General features: G+C 38.4%; 1 protein-coding gene across 1 annotated transcript in view; it reads right to left on the minus strand.

The window, feature by feature from the left end:
• CDH20 (cadherin 20) overlaps nucleotides 1-25,089 on the minus strand; it is a 304,259-nt gene that overhangs the window by 14,657 nt on the left and 264,513 nt on the right. The window contains exons 9-11 of the mRNA XM_069100751.1: nucleotides 17,054-17,190; nucleotides 14,308-14,429; nucleotides 6,699-6,816 (exon numbers count right to left, since the gene is read on the minus strand). Of these exons, the coding sequence (XP_068956852.1) occupies nucleotides 6,699-6,816; nucleotides 14,308-14,429; nucleotides 17,054-17,190 (377 nt within the window). The remainder of the gene's footprint in view (nucleotides 1-6,698; nucleotides 6,817-14,307; nucleotides 14,430-17,053; nucleotides 17,191-25,089) is intronic.

Genomic DNA, 25,089 nt, shown 5'->3' on the forward strand with positions numbered 1-25,089 from the left:
TCCTTCCTTCCTTCCTTCCTTCCTTCCTTCCTTCCTTCCTTCCTTCCCCCTCCATGGAATTGATTATGATGAAGTTCAGGGATTCTTTTTTTTTTTTGGAGGGCAATTGGGGTTAAGTGACTTGCCCAAGGTCATATAGCTAGTAAGTTTTAAGTGTCTGAGGCTGGATTTGGACTCAGGTCCCCCTGACTCCAGGGCTGGTGCTCTATTCACTGAGCCACCTAGCCACCCCCAAGTTCAGGGATTCTTAACCTTTTTATGTCATGGACCCCTCTGGCAGTTTGATGATGTCTATGGACCCTTTCTCAAAATAATACTTTTAAATACATAATATAAAGTATATAGAATTATAAAGGAAATCAATTTTCTTGAAATATAATTATGACAATATATTAAAAACCTCAAGTTTATGGAGCCCAGATTAAGAATTCTTGGTGCAGCAAAAAGAGGTGATTCTGAAGTCAGGAGGGACCTGAGTTGTCAAATCTCACCTTGGACTTTACTAGCTATGTGTTTTCTGTTTCTTTATCTGTAAAATGTGGATAATAATAGTAGTATAGTATATGTGATGTCAGACTTTTTCTATGTGTTGCATAGTTTTGATAAAACTTTATTTTTCTTTCTCCTTTTTATCATTTGATTATAAAGGATGATATTCCTAAAGGGGTTGGGGAAGAAATATAGTGAGACATATAAATGATATAAAAACAAAATATATATCTCCCTCCTAGGGTAGTTGTGGGACTCAAATGAAAAAACAGTGTAGAAAGATAAGAAGATGTTAAATCACAAATGTTAAAATGCTAGATAAAAAGTTAGCTATTGTTAGCTTATAATTTGCCCAAAACTATATATTAGCTGTGTAAACTGTATAGCATAAGTTCCTCAAATTTCCTCCAGTATAGGTTTGAATGATATACATTATGATCTATAATATTTTTTCCATATTCTCAACATTCTTCAAGTGTGTCTAAACTATAGGATGGGTTCTCTTTTGTAAAAATAAATTTGAGGAGAGAATAGATTGGAGGAGACAAAGTGTTTGTGACACTGAAAGGTAGCTAATCAGTATAACAAAATCCTCTGTCTAGTCATTTATTTGACTATTTATTTATCCTTAGTATAGACTGAGGGATATAGTTGGATGGACAGTCTTTAGGACCCATCTGTAAAAATACCTACATATCTATCACTATGTGTGTGTATATGTATATATATATATTTAAAACCATGTTCGCACATGCATGTATGTATACACATATATACACATACAGATGTATACATATACATATATGTATATCATGAACACCACAAAAAGTCAATAAGTTGGTCCCAGAATTGACCAGGAAGAGAAAAGCAGGCTGGGCTGCCTTTGGGAAATTTGATGTTTCTCTTAATGATTCCAATCACCTTTCTGAGATAAAGAGCCATCTCTTGAATACTGTATTCATTTCCATCCAATATCATGACATCGTAAAGCTGTAAGTTATGGAATCTGAGTCTGAAACCTGAAGTTGAGGATCACCCAAAAGGCAGTAGTGGTTATGGAAAGAATGCAACACGTATAAATGAAGAATTTGTGTCAGGAGATACATGAAGGATGGCATCCAAAAATGAATGACCAGAATGGGCAGGTCAGTGAGTCAAAGCAAGAGACACCTGATGGGCAGGCAATTACTTTATTGGTAGCCTTGAAATATCAGAATGCTTGAAACATGTGGGATGGACTTTGATGGTAACTGTATGTGAAGAGTTTTATGACTATTCCACAAACTGGACCATAATTGATAGGTTGTTATCTGCATGAGTGGAGGGAATATCCACCTTGATGAGATCACAGATTTGATAGAGCATTGGTATATTTTCATTTAAAACTACTCAAGCACTCCCTCCTGTATAAAAGCTTTCATGGTGTCCTCAGCTGTTAGTCAGAGATAATAACAGCACCTACCTTGAAGGTGTGTTGTGAGAATCAAGTGAGACAATATTTGTAAAAGTGTTCAGCACAGTGGGAAAAGGCCACAATTTTAAGCATTTCCTGACAAATTGATGCGGTCAAATGTGGCATTTATCATGAAATGTTATATAGATTATAGTTACTGATATTTGTGTCTCTGTCCCCTACGAGGCCATAATTTCCATGAGAGCAGGGAATGCATCTTTTCTCCATTTTTATGCATCATGCAGTGCTACTGTACTAAAGGACAGATGTGATATAAGTACACGTATGTTCTAGATCAGGAAGACAACCAGCACAATGGTGTGGAGATTGGAGCTAGATTGTTGTGTGTGAGGAGAAAAGGAAGAGCAGTTTGGTCAGAGAGTAGAATTCACTGAAGGGGAACAATATATAATAAAATTGGAAAGTTAGATTAGGGTCTGATTGTACAGGGCTTTAAAGTAAAATAGAGAAGCTTGTATTGATCCTAGAGATAATAATAGAGAATCCCTGGAATTTGTTGAGTAGGGTAGCAACATGATCAGAGATCTGCATTTTCTTTTAGTGTGATGTCCTTTCCCAAACACAGTGTGAATTTGGGAGTCTCGAATCTTTTCCTAAGGGTTCTACAGTAGAGTGTACTTGTATAGAAAACTGTCATGGGAAGACATTAAAAGTTTATGCTTTCTGTTGAAAATGTGCTAACCAGTGTTTTTGAGACCATTTCAAGGGATGAATCACTTCCTTTTCCTAGCTGTCCTGTTCTAGTAGATTTTCATGTATGGGTGTTGGCTCCAAAAATTGGTACTGGAAAGCGACCCAAAGTAATTCATAAGAAATCTTGGGCCCAATATTTTGCAACATATTTTTCTCTATGTAGGTATAGTTCCAAATGCCAGTGTGGAAAAAAATGCATCATCACTCTACAGGCTGTCTGATAGGATGTGATATGAAATGCTGGAAATCAATAGTTCTTTCATTCTTTTTCTATGATTTTCTTTCCAAAACCTACACATGAGGGGTCAAGGACTATTTTTGTAAGTAGGGTTCCCTGTAAAGCAGATAAATGGAAAAACAGAGAGAACTTCTTTTTTAAGACATACTTCCACATTACATAGATAATTTCTCACCACCAAATGTCAAAGGTCACAGAATATGGCTATTTCAGACTGGAGTTTTTGTTTACTTTCCTATAGAATTTTCACAGTGATTCTGTGATACAAAATGGGGAAATCTGGGGGAAAAAGTAATTTTGATGTTTTTAGAGATCTATGAGATCAACCTTTGTCACAGGGAAGATTAAAGTGAGCTTGAACTAAGCAAAGGAATGTTGAATGGGAATTTACCTGTTAGCTGGACAATATAAACTCCCTGAGGGCATAGACTTTATTTTATCTAATTTGTGTATTCCCCATCCCCCTTCAATTCTAATACCTAGAACTATGATTTTCACAACTGGCACTTGATAAATATTTTAGTTGAATTAGCTCTAGAAATATTGGAGGTTGGGGAAAGGTGTGTATCTGAGACTCAGATATAGGTCTCTCCAACTATGAGTATTCATTACTATCCACTTTTTCCTAAGAATTTTACAAAATTAATTCTGGAGAAGTTGCAAGGCTTTCTGGATACAAAGTTGATCTCAAAGGCAGGAAGGCCTGGGATTGAGTCCTACTTGTGATACATACTGGTTATGAGATCCTGGGCAAGTCACTTAACCTCTTAGTGCTCTAGACAACTCTCTAAGACTATGCCTTGAGAATGTGCTGATCTGAATTGGTAAAGGGGATTTTTTTCACCTTGGAATTCCCTATATCAATGATATTACAAGTCTACTCCCTACAGCATTAATAATGTGAAGAAAACAAGATTGCTTTAAAGAGGTTAGCATAAATCACTAGAAGGTGATAGTACTTACAGATTCATAGACTTTGGAAATAGAAGGGACCTTAGAGATCACTTTGTCCAATCACCTCATTTGTAGATTAGGAACTGAGGCCCAGAGAAATTAAATAATTTACTCAAGGTTATACAGATAGTAGTATCAGAAGTGAGATTTGAACCAGGGTTCTCTGACTCCAAAGCCAGTTATCTTTCCATGGTATCATACTGAATAGTATTTTGTGCCCTCATATTAAATATTGGATTTCATATTGAAACAGACTCTATTTAATGGAACAAGGATATAAATACCCATTAATTTTAGACAAAAACTAGTTTAATAGTTGCCCTTTTTAGATTGAGCCATAATTAGGTAAGGAAACAGCAGGTATGTCTGAGAAGGTCCTGAAATTTAGAGATGTGTGCTTTCCCAAGTGATGTTATAGCTTACTGACCTTGTGCCTCCTTGTCCTTAGGTGATCCCAAGTGATGGCCCCTTTACACCCACAGTGTAGTCTCCCCTATTTCATTGCCTAGTTCCAGGTTACCCCTGCCCCCATGGTGATTGGGCTGTAGTGACCAGATATAGAGAAAGTAAAACCCCTCTGCTATCATTGAAATAAGATTATATAATTTCACCTATTTTTTTACATATATATATCCTATTTGTAAATATCATAATTATCAACAGTAGCAGAATATTTGTCTGGTTGGAAGAATAATAGATGCATAGAATTTTAGAGCAGGAAAAGACCTTAGAGATCATCATATCCAACTTCTTCCTTTTACAGATGAGGAAACTGAGGCAGATGAGAGTTAAGTGACTTACCCAGAGTCACATAGCTGGTAAATATCTGAGTTCAGATTTGAACTCAGGCCTTCCTGACTCTAGGTCCAATGCTCTATTCATGGGTCAGCTGCCTCAGTCAGATGAGTGAGTTAAGCATTCACCTACAACCTTTACTACCTGTGTAACTGTAGCTAAGTCACAGCTTCTCTTATGTGAAAAACCAGTGGTAATAATAGTTGTAAAGCCATTTGATAGAGTGGGGAAGATCCAATAAGACAATGTATAACACTATGGCAGTCTTTCAGTGTTATATAAATATCAGCTCTGATGAGGCTGAAGGAGAACTGGAAGGAACCTTAGAGATTATCTAATCCAAATGTTTCATTGTGTAGATGAAGAAAGTAGGGCACAAAGAAGTTAAATCACTTAGAATCATATTGTGAGCAAGTGCCTGGGGCAGGATTTGAACCTAGGTCTTCCTGAATCCCACACTACTGCCCCTCTTTACTACACATAATACTGCCTGCACTGTCTGACTCCTATCACTCTGTTAAGAAGAATAAGAAAACCAGGAATTATGGATTTCCATTTTATATTAAATTTTAATGGCTACATAGTTCTTAGTATTTTAGACAATCAAAATTATTAATTAACTTAATTAAGTTCACTCAGTTCAGGAGTAAGAAATGAATGGATCAAAAGTTGATAGATTCCATAAGATGTTCACGTAACTGAAGTACCCTAATGATAATTTTTTAAAAAGTGATGAAGTATTTTTTAAAATAATAATAGCTAGCATTTATAAAGTATTGTAAAGTTTGCAAAACCCTTTGAATATATTATCTCATTTGGTCATTACAACAACCCTGTCAGGTAGGTCCTATAAATATCCCCATTTTTCAGATAAGGCAACCAGGTTTGAGAATGGCTAAGCGACTTGCCCAGGTTCACTTCAGAACTTATTTAACTGTGAGAATCTGGACAAATCATGTATCTGTTCTTAGTATCACTTTCCTCATCTGTAAAATGAGGATTTTCGTTTAGTCATTTTTCAGTTGTGTCTGACTCTTTGTGACGCTATTTGGAATTTTCTTGGCAAAGATACTGGAATGGTTTGCCATTTCCTTTTCTAATTCATTTTACAGATGAGAAAACTGAGGCAACCAGGGTTAAGTGACTTGTCCAGAGTCACACAGCTAGTAAGTGCCTGAGGCTAGTTCTGAACTCAAGGACATGAGTATTCCTGACTCCAGGCCCTACATTCTATCCACTGTGCCACCTCACTGCCTTTTAATGGGGAAATTAATAATAATAACAATAATAACAATAATAACAGCAACAATAATGATGATAATAGTTTGAGTCTGAATTTGAGCTCAAGTCTCCCTGACTCAGCTCCTGGTGCTCTGTCCATTGCACTGACTAGGCACACTGAAAGAGCCTTGTGATGGTTGTATCTTAATCCTTAACAATCTCTCTGCTCTTCTTCAATATTTTGCCAAGGTTTGCTTACTGCTTCCCATCCTCCTCTGGTTCCTGCCTTCCAAAGGCTCCTCTCTGGCTTTGCTGATTCTCCTTTCCAGCTCATTTTCTCCCACCTTCTCTAAACTCGTTCACCACATCGACAGAGCAATAAAGAAGAATCACAACCAGTCAGGGAAATGAAAGGAATGTTTGGAGCCAGAGGGGAAGGTGCTTCATCCCTGACACCCTGTGGAGACACTTAAAAAGGCACTAGTTGTCAAAAGAACAGCCAGATTCTCTTCCCTATACCAGCTCAAGGCTGTGTTTCTCCTACCTTTGAGCAAACCTTTATGAATTAATAGTAAGTCTCCCTTGGATCCAGATGTACAAACCTGCAGCAGCCCCATCAAGGGGAAGCTGGAGCTGCTGGGATATGTTCATTCCCTGGGAGCTGGGGAACATGCTTTAGAGAAAAATGGGCACAACCATATGACCTTGAAGACCTCTCTAATCAGCAGCTATCATTCGGTGTTACTGGAAATAACATTGTAATGGAAAGCATCACCAGTCCAACTCTCAAAAAGAGCATCTCCATAGCTAAGAGTCTGTGGCCGCTCTCATTACCTTGATTGTCCCTTAGAGTGAAGTTGGGATTGTTAGCTGCCTCGGGAGCCAAGCTGTAGTAGAAGTGCTGACCATCTTGTGGGTCATCCTGGTCTATTGCGCTCACTGTCTGAATCAGCTATGAAAGGAAAAAAGGAAACCAGGTGAAGCAGCTAGAGCCCATTGAAAAGCCCCCACAGTCCATGAAAACTGAGTTCTCGATCTCCAATAGTGCCTTGAGAAGGCAAAAATGAACAACTAACCCAACCCTTCCTTCTCTTCTTCCCCCAGCCAACACAAGGTTCACCAAGAACATGATGGAGCTGTGGTGGTCAGGTGTTCTGTTTATTGTTGTCACTCAGCAAATTAGAAGGCCTGGTGGCAAATTTACTGGAAAGAGTCGCAGCCGTGGATGCCGTGTCCTTATACAAAAAAACAAGCCTCTCTTGAGGCAGAGTAAAGGGAATAGATTAAAAAAAACCTTTTATTGATATTATTTGTTTCTACAGAATCTAAATTTTCCCTTGTGTCCCTTTCCCTTCCATTCTCACAGAGCCATCCTTTATAGCAAAGTTGTTTGTTGTTGTTTTAGGAAAGAGGAACTAATAGCTAAAATTTATCTAGCCCTTTAAGGTTTGCAAAATGTTTTATATGTTAACTTACTTAATCCTCACAACAACCCTGTGAGGCAGGGGGAAAGAAGAGGAAGGGAAGAACCAGTTATCAATTGCCAACTTATGTGCCAGACACTGTGCTAAGCACTTTTCAAATATTATCTCAATTGATCCTCACAACAACCCTGAGAAATGGGTACTATTAATTATCCTCATTTTAGAGATGAAGAAACTGAAGCAGACAGAGATTAAGTGACTTGTCCCAGGCCACACAGCTAATGTCTGAGGTTGGATTCGAACTTGAGTCTTTCTGACTCCAGGACCAGTGCTTTATCCACTGTACCACCCACGTGGTAAGTGCTATTATTATCCCTATTTTACAGATAAAGAAATTGATACCACAGGATCTGAAATTTCGATCTGGAAGCAACTTTAGAGAATTACCTAGTTCAATTGCCTCATTTAATAGATGAGGAAACTGAGTCAAAATATACACAATGTTCTACACCCATAGACAAAACTGTCCACCGCAATTTCTGTAAAGTAGGAGTGGGAGGTATTTTCTCATATTCCTTCTTTGAGGCCATGCTTGTTCTTTGTAATATTATAGTGTTTATTTTTTTATTGTTTTGTATTTGTTATAATTTCCATTTCCATTGTGTAGTCATTGGGAATATTGTTGTTTTGTTTTTTGTTCTGATTACTTCTCTTTACATCAACTCACATAAGACTTTCCATGTTTCTCTGCATTCATCATATCCCCTTACTGCACAGTTCACTACTCCAGCTGGTTTAGCCAATCCCCAACTGATTTATTGCTATTCTTTGCTACCACAAAAAGTGCTGCTATAAATATTTTAGCGTCTACAAAAGTGTATGTGTGTGTGTGTGTGAGTGTATGTATGTATGTATGACCTCCTTGGGGTCTATGTTTAGTAGTGGAATCTTTCAGTCAAAGAATGAGGATATCGTAACCACTTCTTTTGCATCATTCCAAATTGGTCTCTAGAATGGTTGCACTAATTCACAGATAACTGGAGCTGTTTTATTGAAAACATCGTGAGGCAGGGCTACAAGGCCACAGCTGCCCTTCAGTGTCTACTGTCTACTCTCTATGGTCATGCCAAACTCCAGAGTTAGTCCTTTCTTTGGCTTCAGTGCTTCCCCCTGAGAACCTTCTCTGATCAAACATATGTAAGGGTTATGGGATTTAAAGATCTTCCATGCCCCGTTGGACTTGCTGATGTAGCAGGAAGGGGCGGAGCAAGAGGAAGCGGAAGCCAAGCTAGCGTTCCTGCGTTGGCTGGCGGTGGTGGTGACGGCGGCAGCAGCAGAGGCAGTGGCAGCGCGAAGCCCTTTTTGAGTTAGGACTGCTAAGGACTTTCTGCTAAGGACTGCTGCTGAGGACTGCCAGGGGCCGGAGCTGCTGGGAGCGTGCTTCCAGGACGCTGGGTGGTTGCTGTGAGTGGGGAGAGGAGGACCTTTGCCTGAGGTAGCCTGTTCTGTTTTAAAGGCTTGAAAATGTGGGTGCTTTCTACTTTATCTACCTGTGCCAATATCATAACTACTCTGATGGCTTTCACTTTCTGGTTTTGGGACTCAGTCTTTTGGTATCTTAATAAATTTTCTAGTTTATTTCCTCATATGGCAAACATGACGTATTTTGTAATGGATAATTATATCAGCATATTTGTAATCTCTATAGGCATTGTGAATATGGCATTGCTGATACAACATAGAAGCTATATGTTAGCATTTTAGTGTTCACTAACACATCAGTGAGCCTCAGGTTTAAAGGCTAGGGATTTCTCACGTAGGAGAAAAATAGAATACTGAGTGAAAGGGATAACAGTATTATGGGAGAGAGGGGGTTAGAAGAGGCTTACTAAGGATGGGGATTGGTAGAGCAGGGGGGAGAGAAGAGGGAAAGAAGAGGGAAAGAGAGGGAGGGAGAGAGGAAGGGGGGGAGAGGGAGAGAAAGAGAAAGGGAGAGAGAGAGATAGAGAGAGAGCGAGAGAGGGAGAGAGAGAGAGAGAGAGAGAGAGAGAGAGAGAGAGAGAGATACAAAGGGAACCAAGAGAGAGAGAGATACAAAGGGAACCAAGAACTTGCTGAAGGCATCTTTTGCTTAGTTTACAATTTAGCTTCAGATCTGTTCTGACCGCTTATTCTGTGTTAGGTTCTTAGAACCTTCAGTATCTTCTACCCTACTGTAGCCTCTTCTATGTATTTTCTCTATTACATGATAGCAGGAGGTCTTTTTTTCCCTTCCCAAGTACATGGCTAGATATTTTTATAGTGTTTGTTAAGATGAGAAGCAGCTTGGTATAGTGGGTAGAGAGTTAACCTTAGGGATCAGGAAGACCTGGAATTAGGCTCCTCTGACCTGTTGGCTGTGTGACCCTGGGCAAATTCCTCCACTTTTCAGTGTATTAGACTATAAATTGCAAAGAAGTTGCTCATTTGTTTTCCTTATCTGAAAGTTCCAAATAGCAGTGAAATCATCTACCTAGTCCTCTGTTAAGTCGACTACAAGCAGTTAAATAAGGGGGAGATAAATCAATCAATCAACAAACAAGCACATTTGTTAAGCACCTACCCTGTGCCAAGCACTGTGAGACATGGCTTTATTTGATGTGTGACTACAGAGAAATGGGTCTGAAATTCTGCACATTTATCAGAAAAGGCTATTTCAGAATGCCCAACATGACACACATTCTTTTTAGGGCAGAAATCTGAGGTTGCTGTGTTTTTAAAACGAAAGGGCAAATCTGTATGCCTGGATCTAGGTTAGGAATACCCCCTAGTCATTGTCCTAGGCAATGACAGATCCTTTCATCATATCTTACTTGGGGTATGATATACAAGTTTCATTCTTGCCCTCAGTCATTCAAAAGTATCCTGTATGATTCATCTCTCTGCCCTCTTCAAGGTTACTTTCTGGGAAAAAAGCACATCTGCACTTTCTTTGAGGCAAAGCAGATGGCCTGCTATGGCCACTAACACAAGGAAATTCAACTTTTGATAAATTTAGCTGCATCTACAGAGGGTGATTTGAAAAATGAACAAAAAAACTAAACAAACCATAAATAAGTCCTGGAGTCTAATTCAAAGCATCCAATTTTCAATAGCCAGGTGGGAGAGAAAAGAATGCATGTGGGGTAAGAGAGGGGGTTCCCAGATGGAACTAATGACCTTATGTGATACTCTGGATGCTCACACTCTCAATTCTGTGACTTTGTGTCACCTGGTAAGTGGTATTTAAAGGTGAGTTCATTGTAGAACATTTCAAATCAGACTGCAGAAAGGTGGATTTGCTTGGGTGATTCCATTTAACAAGAACAATGACTAAAGTCTGTTAACTTGTCAGAAAACATCTTTTTCCCCCCTAAAGCTCTCTAAGAAATATAGAAGTTGCAAAGAGTCACATTTAGGCTCAACGTCGGAAAAAACTGTCTAGCAATTACAGAAGTCTGAGAGTGGAATGGGCTGCCCTGGGAAGATGCTCAGTGGAAGTCCTTAAGCAAAGGGTGGATGAGCACTTGTCAAGTGTATAGTACTAGGAATTCTTTGTGGGTATGGGTTTGACCAGAGAACTGCTTAGATTCCCTCTGACTCTGAAAATTAATGATTTTGTGAAAAGCAGAGAATATTTTCTTTTTCTTCAAAAAAATGAGAAGACTTCTTAATATTCTCTTAAAAGAGTCAACACTTGTATAGAGTTTTAAGGTTTTCCAAGTGCTCTACATGAATTATCACAGTTGATCCTCACAACAACCCTGAGATGAAAGGCTGTTTTTTTAGCACCATTTCAAAGACATGGAAACTGCCTGGCCTAAGGTCACATGGTATTAAGTGCCCAGCAAAATTCAGACTCAAGTCTTGCTGCTTCCAAATCCAGCTGTCACCCAGCCCCCTTTCCTTCTCAGTCCCTTTTATGTTTCTAGGAGAATTATTATTATTTTTTGAACATTGGTTGGGTTATATGTGGCAGCTAGGTGGTAGAGTGGACAGAGTGCCAGGCCTGGAGTCAGGAACATTCATCTTTCTGAGGTCAAATCTGGCCTCAGACACTTGCTAGCTTGTGATTTCGGGCAAGGCACTTCACCCTATTTGCCTTAGTTCCATCATCTGTAAAATATGCTGGAGAAGAAGATGGTAAACGACTCCAGTATCTCTACCAAGAAAACCCCAAATAGGGTCATGAAAAGTTGGACATAACTGAAACAAATAACTAACAAATGGATAATATGACCACTGAAGCTCATTCCAACTCTAAAATTCTAGGTTTTTGTGAATGGAACTTGAACAGTTCAAGAGAATGTTAAGGTTAAAAATTCACAGGCAAAGCATTAGAATTGTGCCTAGACTTTTCTAAATTATTTTTCAGTGTATTATAAACTATCAAACTGAACAAGTTGGTGAGGTAAGGATAATAAAGTTGAATCAAACATATAATGCTTTTTTTCCCCTTAAAGAAAAGTCATTCTATCTTATGTATCACAGGCAGAGCAGAGAGGTGTGTGGGCATTGTCTAGTGAATTCATATAGATACTCTTAAAAGCTTTGGCTATATAGATATGATACAGTGGTGATGGGAGGAGGAGGGAAGAGGAGTAGGGGGAGGGAGGAGGATGAGGACGAGGAAGAGGAGGAGATGCACATCCGAGTAGAAAGCACTAGGGAGAGCTAAAGACAATAACAGCTCTTGTTCAGGAATGACTAGTACAGAGAGTCCCCAACTTACAAATGACCCAGACACACAAATGACAGGCAGCTATTCCTGTTTGATCCCACCCCATCCCAACCCATTCCATTCTACTCGTTTCCATTCTTTTCCAACCCTTTCCATCCCATCCCATTCTGCTATGCCACCCAGATAGAGGCCACATTACCGCAGCCATTGGAATCATTTTGAAGAAATGAAGAGCTTTGAGATAATCTATTGGTTCAGATCTGGAGTGTGGAAAGAAGTTGTGAAAAGCAGGAATAGTTTGGGGGCATTGACCTTAGGATCAGATTTCTAAGCAGAATAGGCTTGTCATCATTGAGACTGTCACCCTCTTCCCATATTTTATCCAATACTGCCTAATGCTTAGATTAAAGGATGAAATGCCAAATGTCTTCAAGTCTTTGAAGAGTTTTCAAATGGAAGAGGGATTCTTCTACTCAGCCTCAGAAGGAAAAAAGCTAGGAAAAATGATTGAAAGTTGAAGAGACAGGTTTAGACTTCCAACAAATATTGTTGTCCATAAGTGGAATAGATTGTCTCCAGAGCAAGAGGTTCTTTTTTTTTTTTTATTAAAGCAATCGGGGTTAAGTAACTTGCTCAAGGTTACATGGCCAGTTATTTCTGGGTGTGGTGCTAAGTATTTGAGCCCAGATTTGATCCCCAGGTCATCCCGACACTGGAGCTGGTGCTCTTACTCGCTGAGCCACCTGGCCACCCCTAAGCAATTGGGTTTAAGTAACTTGCTCAAGGTTACATAGCCAGGTATTTCTGGGTGGGTGCTAAGTGTCTGAGCCTGGGATTAGATCCCCAGGTCATCCTGACACTGGGTGCTCTTACTTGCTGTGCTACCTGGCCGCCCTTTAGAGCAAGAGGTTCTTAACCTGGGGTCCATGGATGCAAAATGGGCTCTGAGGATTGTTTACAGGTGGATCTATGAACTTATATGGGAGAAACATTACATCTTTACTTCAACAGAATTTATTTCCTTGGTGAGTCTTTGTAATTTTATTTTATGTAATCAAAACACTTTTCTGAGGAGAGGTCCATAGGTTTTACCAGTCTGCCAAAGGGGTCTATGACACAAAAAAATATTAAGAACCTCTGCTCAGAGGTAGTGTGTCTCTCCTTCCCCATAGGTCTTCAAATGGAGGGTGACCTCTTAGGGATATTCTACAAGGGATTCATTTTCAGGGACAGATTAGACTGAATTCCCGTTAAAGTAAAAAAATAGTGACTACCTCTGGAGAAGTTCCTGAGGGATGTGTCATTTGAGGCAGGTAGGCAGCATAGTAGATAGAGCATTAGGCTTGGAGTGAGGAAGATCTGAGTTTAAAACTTGCCTCAGATACTAGGTGTGTAACAAAAACTAAACCAGTTAACCTCAGTTTCCTCAACTGTAAAATTAGGATAAAAATAACACCTATTTCCCAGGGTTGTTGTGAGGATCAAATGAAATAATATTAGTAAAGTGCTAAGCTTAATAAATGTTTATTTCTTTTCTTCCTTCATCTCATGGGAAACGGTTCTTTCAACACTTAGCTTGGGATCTGCACTGAGATGATGAAGGTTTTTTCTTCTTTTAATAATAGGGAGTAATCTGGGGACATGTAGCACTTAATAAGTACAGGGTGGGTAAAGTGCCACACTGCAGGTTTTAGTCAGCTTGAGAAGATTCAGCAAATCCTGTTCAAAGCACCTCTAGGGGTAAAGAAGGAGGGCAGAAATTAAGGGAAAGTGTATAAGATAAACCACTTATTTGAATATTTTGCCACAATACTCTGAAGAAAAGAGGAAGAAACTATTTTCTTCTGCCTCCCCTCTTTTGTATTCACTACATGCTCTATTTCCCAGCAACAAGAACTTAAGTCAATGCTATTAGTTCAGCAACACTATGGTTAAATGGTCTTTTGTGTGCCAGCCTGGGAACCAAACACCATTTATAATGTTGTTTCTATGGGAGAATACATTCAGAACTCCGACTGATCTCTATGCACATTTTAGGACAATACCTGTAGGGAAATGTTGAAACTTAAGGTATGACTAGTTTATTATAATAATAAATCTGCAACAGGTGTTTCTCTGGGCTATACACCCATGTTCTATGTTGGGGACTACTCATCAGTGCAAAAGAAAATTCACAGTACTTGGCACATAGTGAGCTCTTGAGTGCTGTTCGTTCATTCATCCATCCATCCATCCATCCATCCATCCATCCATCCATCCATCCATCCATCCATTCATTCATTCATTCATTCATAGACCACAATCACGTGGTCCTACTCACCTGTCCGGCTTTGGCATTTTCACAAACAAAAGCTTCATAGAATCTGGGGAACTCAGGAGCATTGTCATTCACATCCAAGACCTTTACTGTGACAGAAACACTTCCAATTTGTGTGGGGTTGTCTGAAAATCAAAATAAAATAGAATATAGAAAGAGTAAGTTATTCAGAGACCAGGAAAAGTAACTCGTCAAGGGAAGCAATATATGTATACTTGGTGATACTAGTTGCTCCTAAATGAATGGACCAATTATATACAAATATAATATATAAACAAAGGCCATGATACATATCTAATGTAAAGCTGAGCTAGAGTCAGGTAAGGAGACAATGAAAGATTGAACAAGAACCAGGGATGTTAGAGGGAAGAAGGAACAGATTACTAGGAGGGAGCAGACATGAGGAACAGCTGATACCAAGTTTATCTAAGAAAAGATTCTGAATTCTTGGCTTAGCTTTGATTTAAGATTGTAAATGTATCCAAATGTATCCAAAAAGTCCACTTGTACTCTGGGATTTATTTAAGATAGTATGCATCTAATATGATATACATTCAAACATTGGGTAACTTTATTTTTGTACCAAAGAGTTCTGCTTTGAAATATGTCATTAAAATGTAAATCACTCAATATTTAGGGATTAAACAAAGGGTGTGTCAGAGGATTTGAGAAACCAAATGTATGTATAGTATATGAGTTGGGTACAACTTGGGGCCCAACTGGGTATATGCATCTTTGGTAGAATTTATATTTGAAATCAAGTATTGATTGTCTCACCCTTGTCCCTTTTATGCCTTGGCTGCCCACTCCATTTAGAGCAGAATGGAAGAGAATAAACATTGCAAAATACTGATGGAAGGATAAAACATTTCCATGCATGCACAGTGAAAATTCAGTTATCACAGAATCATAGCTCTAGAACTGGAAAGGTTCCCAGGAACTATCTCATCCTACTTTTCATTTTACAGCTGAGAAAAATGAGGCCTAGGTATGTTAAGTGACTTGCCCAAAGTTACAGAGATGGAAAATATTAGACGTAGGATCTGAATCTATTTCTTCTGACTCTAGTCAGTGCATTAAATTGGCTTGAAAAGAGTAATTTTCTTTCATGATGACAGAATTGGAGATCATCTAGTTCAACTTATACCTGACCAATCCATCTGATCCAATCCAATCAGTAAACATTTACTTAGCACCTACTATGTAGCATAGCACCTACAGCACTGTGTTAAGTGCTGGGGAAATACTTAATGAAAATAAAGATAACCCCTGCCCTTAAGAAGCCTGCACTCAAAAAGGGGAAAGAACACACAAAAGGAGGCAGGAAGATGGGGGAACACCAGAGGGTACACAGCATGGGGGCTTCTTGTTCCATGAAGCTGAAACAAAGTGGCACAGCAGATGCAAAGTGGAATGAGCTGAAAATCTAGTTTCTGTCCTCTATAAAGGAAGGCATTGGGAGAAGTTTGTTATCCCGCCCTCCAGTCTTTCAATTAGAGAAGAGAGAAGGCTAAGGGAGGTAGTGTCAATTAAGGCTATAGTTAGTACCATGTTGGTGGGATTAGAAATGATGAGCCTAACCTGGGAGGGGAATCTCACATGAAACCAGGTGCAAAGTAGAGTGAGAAAAGCATTTCTTTACAAATTCTTGGCAAGAGCCATTCAGACTTGATTGAAGAGTGAAACTTTGGGGAAATGATTACCTTTCCACGTATCCTATAACATTTAGGGGTAGCTTTAATTGTTGACAAGTTTTTCTTCACTCTGAGCTGAAATCTGCCATGCTGCAATTTCTATGCTTCTCTCCTAGTTTGCACTCTGGAGTCAAGCAGAACAAATTTTAATTTCTATTCCCTGTGACACTCCCTCATATACATGAATAAAGATATCATGTTCCCATTAAGTCTTTTCTTGTTGTCAGTTTCGTCAAATGATCTTTGTTTTGAGTTCCATCAACATCCTGGCTGTCCTCCTTTAGATTTCCTCTGGGTTGTTTATACCCTTTCTAAAGAATGTCCTTCCCCACAAATGAATACAAGCATCCAGATATGCTCTAACTAGGGTATAGGAAGCAGGATTTTTGCCTGCCTCGCTCTGAACATTATACATCTATGAATGTAGCTAAAGACAGAATAGCTTTCTTAACTGCTGTTACTGATTCATATGAACTTTTAAGTCTACAAAACTACCATTTAAATATATATATATATATATATCAATAGTTGTCTATCCTTATCTTTATGTTTATACAGTCAGCTCTTTTTCAATTTTAAGTACAGAACTATATTTCCAAAATTTTAACTCCACTTTAGGTTTATCATATTCCAGCCTGTTGAGGTCTATTTTATGTGTACCAATTTGGTCATGAACAATGTTAGCCATTAGGTATCACTATTTGATAATAATGTCTTTTATATTTTTATCCAAGTGAATGACAAAACTATTGAGCAGACCAGGACCATGGACAGAGCCCAGTGATATTCCACTAGACCTTCTCTTAGTTTTAAACTCAAATCTTAGAACCTTAGCACTGGAAAGTTCTCCTTCAATCCCTTCTTTTTATTTGTGAGGAAACTGAGTTAGATTAAATGGCTTGCCTCAGTCATATAAGTCACCGGCAGAGCTGTGATTCCCATTTTTTCCTGATTCCTAAGGACAACAAAAATGTATATTCAACCAAAGTTCTTAAAATCTTCATATTCTAGAATACCTATATATATTTACTAACAAGCCCATCTATTCTACTTACTCATTTCCATAGCCAGGACCGTGATATTATGCCATGAGATCTCCTCTCGGTCAAGGGGTCTTGCAGTCATAAGAGCCCCTGTTGTGATGTCAACATAAAAGAATCGCCCAGGGTCACTGCTCCTGTCAATTGAATATCTGTAAAATATATATTAGAAACATTATGTTTGCCTCTGGAAGAAAATAATGCAAAGTATCCCATCATGCAATGGACCATGCAGTATATGAAGACATGGTTCAATGGATTTTTTTTTAACAGAACTTAATTCAAAAGGCTATCCCTACCAATACTGTTAGAAAATTGGCTGCCTGATCATGTGCAATTCAGTTAAATCTTCATACTTAAATTTCCTCATTTATACAACAAGAATAATATAACAATAGTGCTAGCCTATGTCAGAGGAATGGCTTGAGGATGTCACGATGAGGCTGTTTTAAAACCATTTTGTTCAAATGTGTTTAAAAGTGTAAAATGAATTTTATATGTATGTGTGTACTGTGTGTATATGTGTGTAGGTATGTATGTATATGTGTATATATATATATATATATATATATATATATATATTCCCCTTAGGGTGTCTCTTTCTGACAAAGCTTTAACCTAGAAGAATTTCCAAGGATAGGAAAGAAGATGCATTTATTTTTGAAAGGCAGCACAGTCTAGGGTCCTATACTTAGAGTCAGGAGACCTACCTGGGTTTGAATTCTGCTTTAGATACTTATTGGCTGTGTAACTATGAGACATTCACTTAGCCTCTCATTGCCTCAGTTTTCTCATTTGTAAAATATTGACACTAATACTTCAACAGAATTATTGTGAGGAAATAATTTTTAAAACCTTGAAGCATCTTATAAAAAAGCTGTTATTATAATTGAAGTGAATAGGACAGCCCACAGAATTTTATAGAGCCTCAAGGAGTGGTGTAGCTTTCTGTCTCTCCATTTCAAGTAATTGCAATCTTATTCTTTGGGCTGAATACCAAGCTATTTGTAAACAGAGAAATTCCAAGGAAGCAGGGTCCAGGGAGAGAGGGACTAAATAGATAGAAAGAAGGCTCTAAGAGTTAGGAGAGCAAGGATGAAAATTAATACCTCCTCTCTGATAAGTTGATATTTAGGGATTTTCTTTCTAAGTTGGAAGCATTGAAGAGATTATAGGGAGCTTTAAGGGAGTTATAAGTTATTTGACATGTAGAACCTAAAAACAAGAAGAAAATAAAGATTTCTCCTTAAAATATGATAAAGAAAAACAGTTAAATAAATCACTGATAGAAAAGTTAAGGTTTAGTGAGGGAGGTACTTAATTTGTATGTAGGTATCTATATTTTACTTAATCTTGCTCTCAATGGCATATCACTTCCTTATGCATAGAATTTCATGTTATTGATTATTCCAGTGAGAAGATTGCCTGCTGCATACAGACAGGACTCCTCTCTCTGTGTGAAACCCCATGATGGTCTCATTCCAATGAGGAGAGAGTTTCCTTGGCAACTATCTTATTCGCTTCAATTAACCCCTTTTCTCAGTCTCCAAAGACTTGCTATTTAATCACATTTTAATTGTTAATGACTATTTATATAAAATGTTCCTAATGCCCTCACAGGAGTGTTGAATTAAGCCATATGTGAGCAAAGGGTTACCTTTGTCTTTGGAAAAAATAATTTCCTGCCCAGAGTTTCAAGGTGCAGAAAGAGGACAGAAGCAGAGCTGAACACCCTGTCCACCATGCATAGACAGTCAATGGCCCCTGAACTCAGGCTGACAAATTCTGGTGCAGTCACCATTACAGGAAGGCCTGAATATTACCTGCTTTGACCGAGATACCATCAGAACTGAGACCCAGATTAAGAGATGCAAGTTGCCACTGGGGGAGTTGGGGCTGTCAGAGGGAGTTGAATTTGGTGCAGATTCCAGGGTGCTTGGAACATGAGTTACTGGAAACCACATCTTGGTGAAATGGGAGGAAGACAAACCTGCTCCTGCCACAATGTTACCATGCTCTAGTTGATAAAAGTTCCTGGTCTTTAAAAACTGATCCTGGGCCTATAACTCCTGCCCTAATCCTTTTACCACCTGAGAAAAATGGAGGTATGATTCTGCTTTGGGAAAAAATTGGGAGGATCAGTTCTTGACAACCATTTTACTAGTTATCTCTGTATAATAGAATGCATGTGGTTAGAATATAAATGGCCTATGAAATGACATGAAAGACGGAATGAATTAGATTGAAGGGAACCAAACTGTTGTTTTTCTAATTTTAGCATTTTACTTCCATATTACATCCCCCCTGCCCAGATAGACCAATATAGAATTGAAGAGAACTCAGGGTAAGGGAGGAAGGAGTCATCAACTTGTATGTAGTCTGATCACCCTTCTAGTGAACAGTGGGGGAATACTGCATCTATTGAGAAAGTTCACCCATGTGCACTGAATACCCTATGACACAACTATTGGGATAGGGGCTTGAGGTCATTACCTAGTGACCAAAGTATATTGTACTTCCTAGCTAGTTAATTAATTAGTTAAACAACAACATATTTCTCCATAGGGTGTAGAAAGCAAGGGAAAAAGCCATGTGTGAATGGATATGGCTTTGGTTATGCAAGTGTGACCCAACAAGTGTGTAGTTGGCATACATTGCATATCACATTTAATAATCCTGGCTAATCTTTAAAATAATAATTTTTTTGTTTTTCTATCTTTTGCAGACAAGAATATACAGGACAGGATCATATGCTAATCAATGCTTTGAGTTACAGATATGTAGGAACATCTCAACCAATTAGTCTATAAACTCATGACTGAATTTCAGGAAGCTGTCAAAATTGTAGGCACAGAGTATAAGGGAAAAGCAATAGTCTCTGAAGTTTTAGCCCTAAAAACAGAGGTGTTCAAATTGGTGGCAGACACTTCAGATACTATTTTTCTAAAACAAAATAAAACAAAGAACCTAACTCCCCTCCCTCCAACTCACCCCAAAACACCCCCCCAAAACCTTCAGGTTTACTCTTCCTAACATTCTTAATTTGTTCTCTGAAAGATAACATTAGGTGAAATGAAATGGCATACAATTAATTCCAGAGGAATAATGCTAAACATAGGTCTTTGGCTGAATGATGACATGGCAAGATTTTGTGACTTTTCTCTAGGGGTTGGTAATCAAAGTTAATAATGATGTCATCCCTAAAATATGTATGTATGAGGCACCTTTGTATGGGATATACTTCTAATATAAAAGGACTAAATGTTAAAATTTGATTAAAATGAATAATTTGACCATGTGTCACTGATAGGAGCTCTTCTTACAGTATCCTATTATTCATAATTAGAATCTCTCTTCTAGCTCCTAAATGGATTATTGATGGCATGAGTGTTTGCACGCCGAGTGGTCTAATTCAGAACTAATTTTCAAGAGGCAAAGGAATGAACAAATGAACAAATTTTATTTATTTATTTTTGTTTGTTTATTTTTTTGCTTTTTGGAGGGTGTTTGGGGTTAAGTGATTTGCCTAAGGTCACATGGCTAGTAGGTGTGTCAAGTGTCTGAGGCCGCATTTGAACTCAGGTACTCCTGACTCCAGGGCTGGTGCTCTATTCACTGCACCACCTAGCCGCCCCAAGTGAACAAATTTTAGAAGGACAGAAGGAGAAGAATGTTTCAATACAAATAGGAAATGAGCTAAATGGGACATCCTAGTGTGGCTTATGTAGACATCTATCTGTTCTCTGTTATAATTTCTCATTTATAATAGACAGGCAGCATGTCATAGTTCAGTAGCTCTCAAAGGGTGGTCCAGGGACCTCTCAGAGTCACTGAGATTCTTTAAAATGGTCTGCAAGGTCAAAACTATTTTCATAAAAATACTGAGACATTTTAGCATACAATATGATAAATATTAATAGGTATAACAAACACAAACCCAAGCTTTTTGTGGGAGGAGTCTGCAATACTTTTTGAGAATTTGAAGGGATTCTCAGAGCAAAAAGGTTAAGAACCATTGGAGCAGTGAATGGGCTGCCCTTTGAGTCAAATCCCACCTCTTCTATGACCATGAGTAAATCACTAAACTACTTTGTGGCCCTGGGAACTCTCTAAGACCATAAGTTAAAGAAAAGTTGCAGATCTGCATTAATTAAAAGGAGTTGACACACTGGGAGTTCCGTACGCTGATGAAATCACAAGTGCAGACCACCTCTCCCCACCCCATGTGCCCCTAAAAGAGTAAAATAGGCACACTATTTGGATGCCAAATTGGATGAATAGAATACCCATCATGTTTACTTTGTATCATTTTCATTCACTTAGTGGTGGATGCTACTGAGGGAAGTATTGATACGCTATGCATGAGTACTTTGGAGTTCATGTGTAGAACAAGTGTGGGATTCAAAAGGCAGACTCGGCTACTTGGCAACCAAAATAGGCTCATTTACCAGTGAACAAACAGTTTTGTGCTTGTTGGAAATCCTTCAGGCATTAACCAAAAATTCAGAAGAAACCGAACTTGTATTTTGTTTATATTTTGATGAGCCTGCTCAACACTAAACATATAATGTTTTATTTTACTCTATATACACTCACGTTCTCTAAGTAAAGTACTCTGAAAGTTCTGTGCATTAAACAAAATGACTGGCCCTTTAGCTCTCAACATTTTAAATCCTGGTTAGATGCTGATGCTGTATGATTTGAGATGCATTTTTGGTATGATATTACAAAATTGTGTCTTCTGTGCAAAGTACTTAGAGAATAAAAATGAGATGATTGAGAAGTATGCAAAAAATGAAAAATCTTTTAGAAGAAAATTTAGAAGAAAGTGTAACAAAGAGGGAAGGAATAACATAGGAAAGGTACCAGAGGAAAATTATATGCCCTGGAGACATAAATTCCAGCTAAAATAAATTCTAGCTAACTCCTGATTGTCCTGGAGGTTATTCTCTACATCTGTGACTTCTGTTCTGGTTAGGGCCACTGGGAGGCAGTGGAAGCTAGAGCTGGATATAGGTCATCTGCTTCAGGCAGCTGTTCCCTCCCTCCTGCATTATACTGAATTAGGTTTAGTTGCAACTACTCGTTTGATGTTTTCAGGAGCTCACTTCTTCCTGTTGATTGTGGTTGTGGAGGGCTATCTTCCTCTCTAAAATGTGGGGATAGTAGAGAACTATTTCTGACATTTTGATATCACTAAGGAAATTTTCCCTTTTCTTTGGGCAACAGTTTGCTATTATACCAATTTTGTGCAAAGTTTCTAGAAATCATCCCTCATTCCCACTACATCTCTGTAGATACTATGGACAGATACTATTTAAAACTTAATGTGATCTTTTGATTAGTGTATAGGCATTCTTAAGTAAACTGTGGACAGATTTCCCAGGGTCTTTAAATTTGAACAGGAAAAATTTACATTTTTTTTGTTACATATTTATTTATTACATTTTCTACATTTCTTTTTTTTTTTTTTTTGCTAACCTCTAGCTGAAATTTAGCATTTTCTTTAATTATTTTAAAACATTATTCTGAAAGGGGTCTCAGAACAGACTTTGGCAGACTTCCACAGCTGTCCATGACACAAAAAAGATTAAGAACCTTGATTAGTGGGAGAACACTTTCACTGAGAGCAGTACTTTGTTAAGAGCTATTTGTCTTACTTGTGCTCATTACATTATCATATCGTGAACTATTTTTCCAATTTGACAATGGGAAAGTCCAAAGGCAGAGTCTGAGAGGATGAGCATCTTGTGATTTCCATATTGTTTTTCTTTTCAAACTGAGGTCTTCCTAACTCTCCCAGACTGGAAGCATAGGGGCTACTCACAGTTGATCCTACCACTGATCAGCATGGGAACATTGAAGTGCTCTGTTTCTAAACTGTGCCAATTCACTGATTCTTAGGCAATATGTTGGCCCCTCCCTCCCAGAAGGCTCACCATCTTGATGCTGAACTGAATGTGAGCACTTGGGCAGCATAGCCCAGAACTCTTGAGCTCAAGTGATCTGCCAGCCTCAGCCTTCCCAGTAGCTGAGATTAATACATGTATCCCTACACCTGGCCTAGTTTCCATTTTCCAAGTGAACCTTTCAGAGCTGGAATAGGTCTCTTTTTTAAAAATAAAAGAATAGTCTGTAAAAATCTCTTCTAAAAAGTTACTCTAGTATCATCTAGTTGATTCATTGAAGTACATTTGTTATCATCTAATGCTGACACGGGAACTATTTGCATTTTTATTTGCTTGTAATTGTTTCCATCTTGGTGATGGTAGTGATGATGGTGAAATTTTTTTTCTCTCTCCTTCAAATTTCCCATTTTTGTTGTAAGGCATAAGTCTAACATATGGCTAAAATAGTGCCACCATTTAAAGGTTGGTTGCCTTCTGGAAGTTAAAAAAGCAAAGGTTATACAAAACTGAGAACTGAGGATGAACTTTCTGGAAAGAGTGGAGTGACTACTGAGATTGGTGTAATAACTGAGGGAACTCATGCTCAGAATGGGGCTATCTTGATTGAGAATCTTATGGCTTCTGTGAGAAAGTGAGTAATAAGCTGCAAATGGTGTAAAGGGGACAACAGTGTTCACGAAGAGGCAGATTTTCAACTCAAAGTCAGACATTCCCTAGTGAGAACCTACCCTGCTCAACATTAATACCAAACATTTTCATTTAGATGAAAACTGGTGCCAGGTGGGGAAAGCATCCTGGTAACCAACAGAGAATTTGACAGATCAGAGGATGTTTAAAATGAGCTAACTGCACTAATGCCCCAAATTCATTTTCCTGTATTGTGGGTTTCAACAATTAACGTGGCAGATGGCCTCAAACATCCTCAAAATACTGGTCTTTTGTGTTAAGCCTCAGAGACTTGGCAACTGCTTTTGGAAAGTGGATGTCATACTGCTTATCAGCTGTTTGGAGTTTTGTTCCAGGTCTGACGTGAAACCTTCTCAATCCCCAGGCAACTCTCTAATACTATAACTGTCAGAGAATATGCAGAATTGCATTGGTACAGGGAGTTTCCTAACTGGGAGTTCCCTATGCCAATGAAAACACAGGTTGGGTTTAAAAAAATGCCCTGGCAGGTTTATAAAGTGCTTTACATACATTTGAAATAAAGTAGCTTTGGTGAACTTTGAAGTTCTATACAACTATTAGTATTATTACTACATTATTCCAGTGAATAATACCAATATTTAACATTTGTATCTTGCTGTAAGGTTTGCAAAGTGCTTTACAAATATTTCATTTAATCCTTACAACTCTGGGAGATAGGTGTTATTATTATCCCTGTTTTTCAGATGAGGAAACTGAGGCATATAGAGGTTTAAGTGAGAAACCCAAGGTCACACAGCTTATAAATGTTTGAGGTTGGATGTGAGTTCAGCTTTTCCTGACTCCAGAACCTGTGCTGTATCTCCAGCATCACCTAGGTGCCACTCAAAATGACTGTATGAGGAAGTTCAAGCATTATTACAAGAAACTCATCTCACAGAAGAATAAACTAAGGCTAAGAATAGTAAAACAGTGATAGTAAATACAATATAGTAAAATAATAAATAAGGGCAGACTCATCTTTGTGAGTTCAGATCTGGTCTCAGACACTGGCTATGTGACCCTGGGCAAGTTCCTTAACCTTGTTTGCCTTGGTTTCCTTATTTGTAAAATGAGCTGGAGAAGGAATGGTGAACCAATTTAGTATCTTTTCGAAGAAAGCCCAAATGGGGGGGGGTCACAAAGAGTGGGACACAACTTAACAACAAGAACAAAACAATAAATTGTAAAACAATAATAATAAAACTCAGGACCATGCAGCTCATGAACTAGGGTTCAGGCCCACTTCTTTCTTCTAGCTCAAAATCCTGTGTTCTTTTATATCCTTCATGCTTGTACTGCTTCTTAAAAGGAGTATGTGGGTAAGAAGGTTTAACTTCCCAAATACCCATGGATTAACTCGAGTGAAGTCCAATGGAAATGTGCTCTGCCCTGTCTGGATTAAATCTGCATACTCGAATTGTTCATTGACAATGGCATGGTTTACATGTGTTTTCA

Source organism: Petaurus breviceps, unplaced genomic scaffold (genome assembly GCF_028583685.1).
Source record: "Petaurus breviceps papuanus isolate PSGF00001 unplaced genomic scaffold, PetGlider_PUasm1.0 42, whole genome shotgun sequence".
In the NCBI taxonomy this organism is placed as follows: Eukaryota; Metazoa; Chordata; class Mammalia; order Diprotodontia; family Petauridae; genus Petaurus; species Petaurus breviceps.